The 12,902-nt window shown below is 48.3% G+C and overlaps 1 protein-coding gene across 1 annotated transcript; it reads left to right on the top strand.

Moving 5' to 3' along the window:
* Positions 1–3,614: 3,614 nt before the first annotated feature.
* MFSD5 (major facilitator superfamily domain containing 5) lies at positions 3,615–5,999 on the top strand. Its single transcript, XM_006095727.3, has 2 exons — positions 3,615–3,793; positions 4,385–5,999. Exons 1-2 carry the CDS (start codon positions 3,629–3,631, stop codon positions 5,753–5,755), a joined length of 1,536 nt encoding a protein of 511 aa, XP_006095789.1. The 5' UTR covers positions 3,615–3,628; the 3' UTR covers positions 5,756–5,999.
* Positions 6,000–12,902: the final 6,903 nt, after the last annotated feature.

Here is a 12,902-nt window from a genome sequence, read left to right on the forward strand (position 1 = left end):
GAAGACTTCCCCTGTGTGACTTCCCACACAGACCCCAGCCCTCCCTGCCCTCTACTGGAAGCGTGTACTAGAGATGGGTTGTGCTCACAGGCTGCCCTTTATCCCCTCCAGTCCTCTGCTGGCACATTCCTCATGTTTAGGGCTTTTCCAGCTGTGCTTCACAGCTCTGCAGGGCCAGGAGAACCTTAAAGAACAAACATATTTTGAATAGTTCTTAATATAAACAAAAATAATCCCAAATAATGTAATCTTGCTTTAAGTCTCTCTCTGTCACGTGCTCTGAACAAAATGGCCTCAGTCCTGGAAAACAGAAGGCAAGAAATGTAAGACCATCCTGTCCCATTCCCTGCCTTCATTCAGGATGACCTCCACCCTCAAAGAAAAGACTGCCAAGAACTGGGAGACTGGGTATCATGAGTTCAAGGAGCATCAGTCCAGGACTGTGATGGAGGGCATTTGGGTCAGTCGTGCCCTCACTCACTGAATGACCTTAGAGAAATCATGATTTTTTTCACTTATATAACTTGTTTCATACTACAGATTAGAAATTTACACAAAAGTAATACGTTTCTTCTCTTAAATATATATATATATATCCTATATAATAAAAGCATAGGTGATGTCACACCCTTGCACGACGCCCTCACGTCATCACAAGATGGCCACCACAAATCATCACAAGATGGCCACCACAAGATGGCCGGCAGGGGAGGGCCGTTGGGGGTGGCCAGGCCAGCAGGGGAGGGCCATTGGGGGTGACCAGGCTGGCAGGGGAGGGCAGTTGGGGGCAACCAGGCCTGCAGGGGAGAGCAGTTGGGGGCAATCAGGCCAGCAGGGGAGCGGTTAGGGGGCGATCAGGCTGGCAGGCAGAAGTGGTTAGGGGCAATCAGGCAGACAGGCAGGCGAATGGTTAGGAGCCAGCAGTCCCGGATTGTGAGAGGGATGTCCGACTGCCGATGCGGGATCAGGCCTAAACTGGCAGTTGGAAATCCCCCAAGGGGTCCCAGATTGGAGAGGGCGCAGGCTGGGCTGAGGGACACCCCCCACCCCAGTGCACAAATTTTGTGCACAGGGCCTCTAGTATATATATATATATATATGATAGTGACATTGGCTTTCAGTAATAACAATTTTAGTCTAATCTCTATCCCTATAAAAAATCAAATTTTCTTACACTATCACCAGTATCATATTAAAAATTCCCATAAAAGAGGGAGTTTCCCCCACCCCTTAGTTTTTGGTTCTGAGCTTCATGAAGCTGTTTTTCCTATTCATAAATTTTTAACAGTCTCACATCTGTTATTCCAAACAACAGAAAAATTGACCTATTAAATCTTACTGAAATGGAAAATTTTGTGCTGTTGAACAATAAGATTCTGAACACTCACCAGTGGTGTTGGTTATACCAATGCGATAATATTGTAGTATAATAAGGGAATTGGGACACCTCATGAAGGACTTCGTAAGGGCTCTGGGTCATGTAAGAACCTTTATAACAGGCCTCTTCCCTCAGCACTTTGCCTGCTCCGTGAGAAAAATGATTTTTGAGTCTTAGTGTTTCTAGATGAATGCATGGGAACCACTACCCCTTCCTCCTCTCTAGAAGTTTGCCAGTTAGGGATGAAGGAACTTTGGAGCTTGGATACAAATCGCAACTCTTTCCTTTATTATAAGAATTTTCTGAGATGTAATCACCCACTATGCTCCATGCTCCAAAGTTAATTTTTTAAGAGAAATTGAGATCAATTTGTTGTTCCACTTTTTAATGCATTCATTGGTTGATTCTTTTTTTAAAATATATTTTTATTGAATTCAGAGAGGAAGGAAGAGGGAGAGAGAAACATCAATGATGAGAGAGAATCATTGATCGGCTGCCTCCTGCACACCCCCCCACTGGGGATGGAGCTCACAACCCAGGCATGTGCCCTTGACCAGGACCCCAGTCCACAGGCCAACGCTCTATCCACTGAGCCAAACCGGTTAAGGCCATTGGTTGATTCTTGTATGTGCCCTGACTGGGAATGAAACTGGCCACCTTTTGGTACATGGGATGATACTCCAACCAGCCTAGCCACACCAGCTAGGGTAGGCCAGCACTTTTTAGGGTAATTACATGGATTAACTTATTCATTTATTCATCAAATATTTATTAAATATTTAAAAATGTACCAGTAACTGTTTTAAGTACTGGAAATACAAGTGAACAAAGCAGATAAAAATCTGCAGGGCAGAGATGGTAAATAAATAAACAAGTAAAAATATATGGTATGCCAGATAGTAAGTGCAATGGAGAAAATGCAGCAAAGGAGAATAGAGTGTTAGCAGGAAAGCAGGTAGATTTCGGTGGTGGAGGTGTTGTTGTTGCTGTTTTAAACAGGATGGCCAAGAAAGGCTCCTCTGATAAAGTGGCATCTGAACAGAGAACTGGAGCACTGAGGGAGGGAACCATGTGGGTATCTGGAGAACCAGAACCTTACAGGGCCTAATGTGCAAAGGCCCTGGTGACAGCCAGTGTAGACAGAGTAGGAGTAGAGTGGAGAACGGTAGGAGATGAGGTCAGAGAAGTAGCAGCCAACAGGACAGAGGGGTTTGCAGGCCATTATAAAGATTCTGGCTTTTGTGCTTAGTGAAATGGGAAACTATTGGAGGGCCTCGAGATCAAATTAAAACCGAAGAGACGTTAAGTAACTTTTCCAAGGTAACACAGTTTGTTTGTTTGTTTAAAAATATTTTTAATTGAAAAAAATATATATTTTTTTAATTGATTTCAGAGAAGAAGGGAGAGGGAGAGGGAGAGGGAGATAGAAACCTCAATGATGAGAGAGAATCATTGACCGGCTGCCTCGGCCCCTACTGCTGATCGATCCCGCAACTGGGCACGTGCCCTGGACCAGACTGGAACCCGGGACCCTTCGGTCCGCAGGACCACTCTGTATCCACGGAGCCAGCGGTGGGCCAGGTGACAGGGTCTGCAAGTGACAGGAGGTTAGCGCTCCGGGCGCTAACCCTGTGCTGCTGCTGACCTCCGGCCTTTTTACTTGGGCACCGCTCTGCTCTGACTTCAGATGAAGAAACTGGGACACCGCGGAGTTACGTGGCTTGCCCGAGGCCAGGCAGCTGGTAAGGGACGGGGTGGGATTGAGCCTAGTCCGTCCGCGGCCGGGAGTCCAAGTCCTTTACACCACACTGCCTCCCGCAGGTGTCTGCCAGACCGACTTCTGGCCTGGACGCCACGACAGCTGACTTCTGGCCTGGACGCCACCACGATGAGAGAAAGAGGACAGAAGACCCGTCCCGGCTTAGGGTGGCCGTGTTCCTCGGGCAGCTCCAGCCGCGGGTTCGCGGGCATTTTCCCGGGCACAGCCGTGCCCTCTGGCCCACGGCGCGGAGAAAGACTAAATCGGCCTTTACTTCGGGGTGGCCCGCAGGTACCCGGGAGTCTAGGAAGCGGGTTCGGGGAGGAGGCAGTGGGCAAGGCGGGACGAAAACGCCGACTTTTCCTGCCTCCCGTCGTCCCCCCGCAGGCGTCGGGGGTTCCGCGGCGCGCGGGGCGGGGCGGGGCGAGAAGGCGGGGCGGGGCCAGGGGCGGGGCTCGCGCGCGACGTCCCCGTCACGTGACGGGACCATCATGGCGGCGACCGGAGGCCTGCCAGGCTCCCGGAAGCAGTGCGGTGAGGGGCGGGCGCGCCGCTGGAACCCGAGCCGGAGCCGGAGCCGGAGGTGGAGCGGGCCGGGCGGCCGGGCGGCCTGGAGCCGGACGTGTCCGGAGCGTCCCCGCAGACCGGGGCAGCAGGTGAGACGGGGTCCGTGTGAGGCGCGAGCGGGGGTGGCGGCGCTGGGGCGCCGGGCGGGGGCCTAGGGGGCGCCAGGGGATTCCCGTGACCTCGAGGAGGGGGAATCGGAGATGCACGCTCCTGACCCCGCCGCCACCCTAGGGGCCCGCGCCCGCGGCAGGGATGCCCGGGACCGGAGACGCGGCATGGAGGGCAAACACGGGCTCCCCAGAGAGGATGGGAGGTGATGGAAGGAAGCAGGCAGGAGCTGTGTGGAAGAGGGCAGGAGCCCCTGCACCGGAGGGGCGGGCGAGGATTATTGAAGGGACTTCCTTGCTCTGGCAGGCCAGGGTGGGGCGAATCGTCAGTCTTCTCCCCTCTCCTCCTGCCCCTCCCTGCCCCTCCGTGTCCTAGGAGACCGCGCTGGCGGGCCACTCCTCCCACCCACCCGACTGGTCCCTCCGGTCTGCGCTCCGGGGGAGTGGAGCGGAGGGGTGGGGAAGTGCCCTTGGCCGGGGGGAGGGTGGAGCTGCCATCTGCGCAGACACCCAGCCCCTTGACCGCGCTGCCCGGGCCATGGATGTGACTCTGAAACCCCCTTGTTTCCCCAGGTCGTCCGGGGGCCCGCCATGCTGGTGACGGCCTACCTTGTCTTTGTGGTCCTCCTGACCTCCTGCCTGGGGTTGGAGCTGTCAAGATGCCGGGCTAAGCCCCCGGGAAGGGCCTGCAGCAACCCCTCCTTCGTGCGGTTCCAACTGGACTTTTATCAGGTCTACTTCCTGGCCCTGGCCGCCGACTGGCTGCAGGCCCCCTACCTCTATAAACTCTATCAGCATTACCACTTCCTGGAGGGTCAGATTGCCATCCTCTATGTCTGTGGCCTCGCCTCCACGGTCCTCTTTGGACTGGTGGCCTCCTCCCTGGTGGATTGGCTGGGTCGGAAGAAGTCTTGTGTCCTCTTCTCCCTCACTTACTCCCTGTGCTGCCTAACCAAACTCTCTCGGGACTACTTTGTGTTGCTGGTAGGCCGGGCCCTTGGTGGGCTGTCCACCGCCCTGCTCTTCTCTGCCTTCGAGGCCTGGTACATCCATGAGCACTTGGAGCGGCATGACTTCCCTGCCGAGTGGATCCCAGCCACCTTTGCCCGTGCTGCCTTCTGGAACCATGTGCTGGCTGTAGTGGCAGGTGTGGCCGCCGAGGCTGTGGCCTGCTGGATGGGACTAGGGCCTGTCGCGCCCTTTGTGGCTGCCATCCCTCTCTTGGCTCTGGCGGGGGCCTTGGCCCTTCACAACTGGGGAGAGAACTATGATCGACAGCGTGCCTTCTCGAGGACCTGTGCTGGGGGCCTGCGCTGCCTCCTGTCGGACCGCCGTGTGCTGCTGCTAGGTACCATACAAGCCCTGTTTGAGAGTGTCATCTTCATCTTTGTCTTCCTCTGGACACCTGTGCTGGACCCACATGGGGCCCCACTGGGCATCATCTTCTCCAGCTTCATGGCAGCCAGCCTGCTCGGCTCTTCCTTGTATCGCATCGCTACCTCGAAGAGGTACCACCTTCAGCCTATGCATCTGCTCTCCCTTGCTGTCCTCATCGTTGTCTTCTCCCTCTTCATGCTGACTTTCTCCACCAGTCCAGGCCAGGAGAGTCCCGTGGAGTCCTTCATAGCCTTCCTACTTATCGAATTGGCCTGTGGCCTATACTTTCCCAGCATGAGCTTCCTGCGGAGGAAGGTGATCCCTGAGACAGAGCAAGCGGGTGTACTCAACTGGTTCCGGGTGCCCCTGCACTTGCTGGCCTGCCTGGGGCTCCTAGTCCTTCATGATAGTGATCGCAAAACAGGCACTCGGAACATGTTCAGCATCTGCTCTGCTGTCATGGTGATGGCTCTGCTGGCAGTGGTGGGCCTCTTCACCGTGGTAAGGCATGATGCTGAATTGCGGGTGTCCTCACCCAATGGGGAGCCCTATGCCCCTGAGCTCTAACTCTGTTTCAAGACAGGGGGGCTGGGACAGACTCTTGACTTCCACCTCTCCAGGGTTGTACAGATCTCTCGTTGACTGACTTTGGGACTATCTGGCCCCTCAGCCTGTCCTTGGGGACCCTCCTGCCAGTGCTTTGGGTTGGGGAGTACATGGGGGTGATATCCTGGAAAGAAGATGCCAAAAGTTGCCTCTGTGTTACTCCCTTTCCCTTTTCAATTTAAAAATAAACACTTTTCACTGATCATTGATTTGATTTACTCATCCTGACCTGTACCCACCTTAGTAGTTTCTGGTGGGGAGAAGATAGAGGTGGAGTTATCAGCAGAATGTTTGTATTTGTAGCCTAAGACTGTATCCAGCTTAAACTGAGTTTTGGAATTTTCTGTAAGCAGAAATGGGTGGGAAATGCCTGAGGTTACTAGGTCCTCCATATCTTTTTTAAAAATATATTTTTATTGATTTCAGAAAGGAAGGGAGAAGAAGAGAAAGATAGAAACATCAATGATGAGAGAGAATCATTGATTGGCTGCCTCCTGCACACCCCCAACTGGGGGTCAAGCCCGCAACCCAGTCATGTGCCCTTGACCGGAATTGAACCCGGGACCCTTTAGTCTGCAGGCCAACGCTCTATCCGCTGAGCCAAACCAGGTAGGGCGGTCCTCCGTATCTTGTTACCCTGGGGACAGGCATCCTCTCCAGTTGCCAAGCAAAACCCTTGCTCCACAGCCAGGGTGAGACAGTCTCTGGAGCATGTGGGGTGGATGCCTAAGCCACTGAGCAAAGATTCCAGGGGCTTGGGCTGCTTCTATATCCACCCCTTGGGGCAAATTCAGGGCCTTCCTACAGGAAGAAGCTTGCAGCTCCCCACATGCATGCTACCTGTCTTCTGCCTCTGGGGGCTGTGAGAGTGCTATTTGTCCAGCATCACTGGGCCCACTAGGTCCTGTATCTGCATGAAATCTAAGTGAAGGGCTGCCAAGGGGAGAGAGCAGTGAATGGCTGAGGGACTGGGACATCTTGTCAGTACCTGACTCTTCCCCACCCAGACTGAGTGAGGGTGAGGGAGCCATCAGGGCAGGAAACAGTACCAGTGGGAACACCAGTTTTGTGGGCCCCACCCTGCCTCACCTCAGATGGTATCTGCCTTTACTCCTCCCACCAACACCTGGGCTTCTCAGGGGAAGCAGAGCCAACTTTAAGAAGGGTGGGGATGGAGGGAGGACAGGCTCAAGGGTGTGTCCTGGAATGTGCTTGAGTTGGGCATGGGGGCCCACCTGTTCTGGAAAGGAATTGACAACCTTTCCCTGGGTCCCAGACTAATTCCCAGACAGGAAGATGCAAGATGCCCCAAGACCTGCAAGTTCTAACCTGTGTGGAGAGATAACATCAACTGGTGCTAGAAGAATGCAGCATGGATGGTCTTCTGCAGGGTAAGGCTGAGGGGGAGGAATGGGTGGTGGTCTCAGGTCCCTACTTAGAGCAGAAAACAACAACACGTGTTCCCCCACCCAGGCTGCAGGGAATACAAGTTGAGATTAAGTACAGAAAAACATACCTTTGCCTTCCCCCACCTTGAAGCTAAGACGGAATCTGTTGCAATAACTCCACATCCTCTTTCTAGCCCTGAGCTGGACCTAGATATATTTTATTGTTATTTGTAGACTTTCTGTTTCTCTTTACCATACTATGATCTCCTCAAGGATAAGAGGAAATGGTATGTTATTTGCCTTTGTCTGCCTGTATATGCACACAAGTGCGTGCTTTGCCCATAGCTGTGCTCAGTAAATGTCTGGAAAGGAGATGGGCTAGCTCACACCTGGCTTTTCAAGAGCTGCCCTTTTAGCAGCTATTAGACTAGAATTTAGAGCCTAGTTAATGATTTGTTGTTTTGGATAACAGTAGTTATTTACTGATGTAGGTATGAGGGGGCCCAACATTGCTAAGTGGTAAGGAAATTGGAGGGTAGACAGACCAATGTTCCTTTAACTTTGTCTCTGCTGAGTTTTCTTCAAAGGGGCTGGTGACATGGAGTTGGGAGGTTTTCTGTCAGATTCAACAGGGTATTAAAAACTCAAAGGCGCCCTAGCGGTTTGGCTCAGTGGATAGAGTGTCGGCCTGCGAACTGAGGGGTCCCAGGTTTGATTCCGGCCAAGGGCATGTACCTTGGTTGCAGGTACATCCCCAGTAGGGGGTGTGCAGGAGGCAGCTGATCGATGTTTCTCTCTCATCTATGTTTCTAACTCTCTATCCTTCTCCCTCCTCTCTGTGAAAAATCAATAAAATATATTTTTAAAAAAACTTAAAGGCATCTTTTTAAAAATATATATATATGTTTTTGTTTTTAGAGAGAGAGGAAGGGAGAAGGACAGAGAGATAGAAACATCCATGAGAGAGAAACATCATTCATCGGCTGCCTCCTGCACGCCCCCCACTGGGGATCAGAGCCTGCAACCTGGACATGTGCCCTGACAGGGAATCGAACCTCGAACCATGACCTCCTGGTTCATAGGTCAATGCTCAACCACTCAGTCATGCCGGCTGCGCCACAAATATATTTTTTGTTGAGTATCTACTATATGCCATCCATGGTATTACTAGGTGGTCGTGACTTTTTTTTTTTTTCACCCAAGAGGAAAATCCCCCTAAAGAAAGGATATGGCCTTGGCTGATGTGGCTCAATTGGTTGAGCACTGTCCTATCCACCGAAGAGTCATTGGTTCAATTCCTGGTCAGGACACATGCCGGAGTTGTAGGTTTGGTCCATGGTCGGGGCACATGCTGGAGGCAACAGATCAATGTTTCTCATATCTCTCTTTCCTCTCTAAAATCAATAACTTTTTATTTTAAAAAAGAAAGGATATAGCCCTAACTGGTTTGGCTTAGTGGATAGAGCGTTGACCTGCAGACTGAAGGGTCCCAGGTTCAATTCCAGTCAAGGGCATGTACCTTGGTTGTGGGCACATCCCCAGTAGGAGGTGTGCAGGAGGCAGCTGATCAATGTTTCTAACTCTCTATCCCTCTCCCTTCCTCTCTGCAAAAAAATCAATAAAATATATATATTTTTAAAAAGGATATAGCAGGGGGGATAAATGGTAATGGGAAAAAATAAAAAATGAAAGGATCTGTAGCAAGTGAATTACAAAGCTAAAGCTAAACCTTGCCCTTTTTAAAAATATATTTTTATTGATTTCAGAGAGGGAGAGGGAGAGATAGAACCATTAATGATGAGAATCATTGATTGGCTGTCTCTTGCACGCCCCCTACTGGGGATCGAGCCCACAACCTGGACATGTGCCCTTGACCGGAATCAAACCCAGGACTTTTCAGTCCCCAGGCTGATGCTCTATCCACTGAGCCAAACCAGCTAGGGCTAAACCTTGCCTTTTGCTGCCCCCCAGTCCACCTTCTGTGACATGTACTGCCTGTGTCCCCTGGGCCTTTACCTACCTGCCTTTCGCCCTCTAGTCTTGCTCCCTCATCCCAAACCCTGTCTCTGGAGAAGGCAAGAGAATGGGAGCATTTAGCCTTGGCTATCTGGTCCACTTTTGGGTATATGCCCATATGTGTCAAATGAAGGATTGGTTTAGTAGCAGATGCACACTGCCTGAAAAATGCTGCTCATAACACTCTGCTAAGAGGCAGCATAGGGAACTAGTTAATAGCATGGAGACAGAGCTCAACTACCTGGGTTCAAATTTGAGCCTGTTTCCTCATCTGTAAGATGGGGATGATAGTATCATTTCTACCCTATAACGAATGCTCTTATGATATTAAATGCATTACTGTATTTAAGTGCTTAGAATAGTACTTAGTCCACAATGTAAGCACTACATAAGTGTTTGTTTTTATGTTTTTTCAACTTTTTCAGCCCAGCTAAGCCCATCCAATTTGGGTGTGAGAATGAGTGGATGGGGCTATAAAACTTGGTGTAGAACTTTCCAACGCATCCCAGTGGTTGGGTGATTCCTAGCAGTGTTTATCCTTGATCCTGGCCCAGACAGAAGTATCCAGCTATCTGAAAGGCCTTCTACTTTGGGGCACATGAACAGCTGAGTAGAATGTTAGTATGTTCCACTTGAACTCATTTCCTCTTCAAGTGGGAAGGTCATTTTGGTGTCAGATTTGATACACACCACCATCTTTTACTAAGAGGCTCCTGATTTTCTGATTTTCCATTCAGCTGGACACATGATTATTTGATTTGGAGCTTTTAAGTGATCCTGAGGAGAGCAGAAACATCCCAAGGAACCAGGAGCCAATGGATGAGAGACAGGAGGATTGGGGCTTGAGAACCAACTGTACTGGGTTCTGAAGCTTGGAGGATAACCTCTTCCTGGAAATTCAGTCCTTGCTCAGGGAGGGGAGGGGGTTTCCCAGCTAATGGCCATGGCCCTGAGGCTAGGTCCAGGTTTCATTCCCCATCTCTCTTCTCCTTGACCCCCAATCCTGTGGTTCTCCCTGTCCCTTTTATTATTTTTTGCTACTACTTCCCCATAGAACTACAGAACAGAATTATAAAACAAGTTTGTTATGCTTGGGATCAGATCTAATGTTATAAAAATTATTTCACATTTGCTTTAAGGTGTTTATTTTTTGCAATACATTTATATGGGCTCATTGTAAAATAATCTAATGCAAATACAGAAAAAAACACAATATGAATATGTGAATGTAAATCTGTAAATATGAATATGTGAATGTAAATCTATATACCATATATATAATGGTATATTAAAATACATATATTGACATAAATATATTACAAAAACATACAGAAATATAAAATATTAAAAATGACAGGCTCTGCTCCATTAATCCCTCTATTCATACCATTGTTAAATGTTCTGGTTTAATGTTAGAGATTTTTTTTAATAAAAATGGAATTATATCACTCATGCTATTCCATAACTTGTTTCTTTTTTGTTTGATTGTTCTTTTTACATAAAGTATATCTTATTTTTCTTTTTAAAACAAAGACTATAACAATCATTCATATATCTCTGGTATCTTTATATGTCAGTACATATAAGACGTTTTTTAACGGCTGCAAAACATTGTTAGGGCTTTTGAAAAGCATTTCAAGGCTATTCTACTTCAGACTAGCAAAACCCTTGGAAGGTAATGAGGCTTGATGTTACTATCCCCACTTCACAGATTAGTAATAAACTGAGCTGGGACTAAAACCCAGCTCCTCTGTCCGGGCTCAAGTTCAAAGCTCTTTCCACAATCCTGTGCTATCTCTTTATAAACTTGTGATTCAAGTGAGGAATTGAATTATGTGACTCAAGTTCAAATTGGTCATCATTTATTGATCTCTTGATACTTACAGAATTTCCTACTTCTTATAAGTAGAAAAGAGTAATAAAAAAGGATAAGTTCTCTGCCCTTGAGGCATTTAGAATAAAATATAGTATATCTAAAAAAGTCCTAGAACACTTGCTATGCAACATGTAAATAAACATTTATTGCTAAGGTATAGGCAAGAGGAACTGAGTACTGAGAGAATTGATATTTCATTGATCATTTATGAACTCTCTGCTGGGTCTCTAACCATAAAAGAGATATGTGTGTCATGTACACACAGCACCTGCATTAATTTTACCATCCCAATGTTGAGAATCCTTGGAGAAGCTGTAGTTCTTGTTTGTTTAAATAGTCTTCCCTACTAGATTTTCAGCTCCTAAAAGAAGTTGATGGTGATGAAGAAAAATGATGATAGAGAATGGTTTATTTGATAGAATTCATCAGGAAAAATCTAACTGCCAAAGACTAGAGTTTTGAATTGAATTCTTTGGTGGAGGAAGGAAAGAAAAGCAGAGCCAATTGAATCTGTATGTTTGGAGAAGTAGTTAGTATTTACCAAACATGTCATTAAAAACTAAGAAATATCCTGGTGAATGAGTTTTCCTAGTTCTTCCCGACACTCACAACCCTCATTCCACCACCTTATACTCAAGGAGAGCTAGATCCTCATTAAGGAGAGCTAGATCCTCTGTCTTCCACATACAATCCAACTGATGGAAGGAGCAAGGCTGGTAGGTAGAGAGTGAGTGCTGGAAGTCGCCATGGTACTCATGTTAGTGCCCCCACAAACTATATTTTTAAAGAACTCCAGCCCAGTTTGGCTCGGTGGATACAGCGTTGGCCTGCAGACTGAAGGGTCCCGGGTTCAATTCCGGTCAAGGGCACATGCTTTTGGGTTGTGGGCTCCATCCCCAGTGTGGGGCGTGCAGGAGGCAGCCAATCAATGATTCACTTTCATCATTTTGATGTTTCTGTCTCTCACTCCCTTCCTCTCTGAAATCAATAAAAAATATATTTAAAAGAAAGAATTCCAGCCCTAGCTGGTTTCGCTCAGTGGATAGAGTGCCTACTGAGTGAAGGTTCCCAGGTTCAATTCTGGTCAAGGGCACATGTCCTGGTTGTGAGATCAATCCCCAATAGGGGGCGTGCAAGAGGCAGCCATCTCATCCTTGATGTTTCTATCCCTCTCTTCCTCTCTGGGGGGGAAAAAAAAAATATATATATATATATATATATATATATATAATCTGATTTAAAAAAAGAAAAAAATAGCCGAAACCGGTTTGGCTCAGTGGATAGAGCGTCGGCTTGCGGACTGAAAGGTCCCAGGTTCGATTCCGGTCAAGGGCATGTACCTGGTTTGCGGGCACATCCCCAGTAGGAGATGTGCAGGAGGCAGCTGATCGATGTTCCTCTCTCATCATCGATGTTTCTAACTATCTCTCTCCCTTCCTCTCTGTAGAAAATCAACAAAATATATTTAAAAAAAAATAAAAATAAAAATAAAAAAAGAAAAAAGAATTCCATGAAAGGCTATGCCCTTTTTTCTAATAACCCAAACCACTTGAGTTTCCAAGTAAGTTATTTTTGTTGTTTATCCTATTTCTCTTCTCTTGAAATTTAAACTCTCTCTGAACTCTGAAAATAAAGGTAAGAAAGAGGCAGAAGGCTGGCCTTGCCGATAGCGACTAACCCACCGGTAGCCGAGGAACTCGGTTTCGACTGGAAAATGTGGAGAAACTCGCGCCCCCAAGAGGTCTTAACGCCCGGATCAGCAGGACCCGGTAGGCTGGCATCACGTGACGATGCAGCGCGACAGATAAACTACAACTCCCAGTGCTCC

Source organism: Myotis lucifugus, unplaced genomic scaffold, assembly GCF_000147115.1.
Source record: "Myotis lucifugus unplaced genomic scaffold, Myoluc2.0 scaffold_160, whole genome shotgun sequence".
NCBI classification, from domain to species: domain Eukaryota; kingdom Metazoa; phylum Chordata; class Mammalia; order Chiroptera; family Vespertilionidae; genus Myotis; species Myotis lucifugus.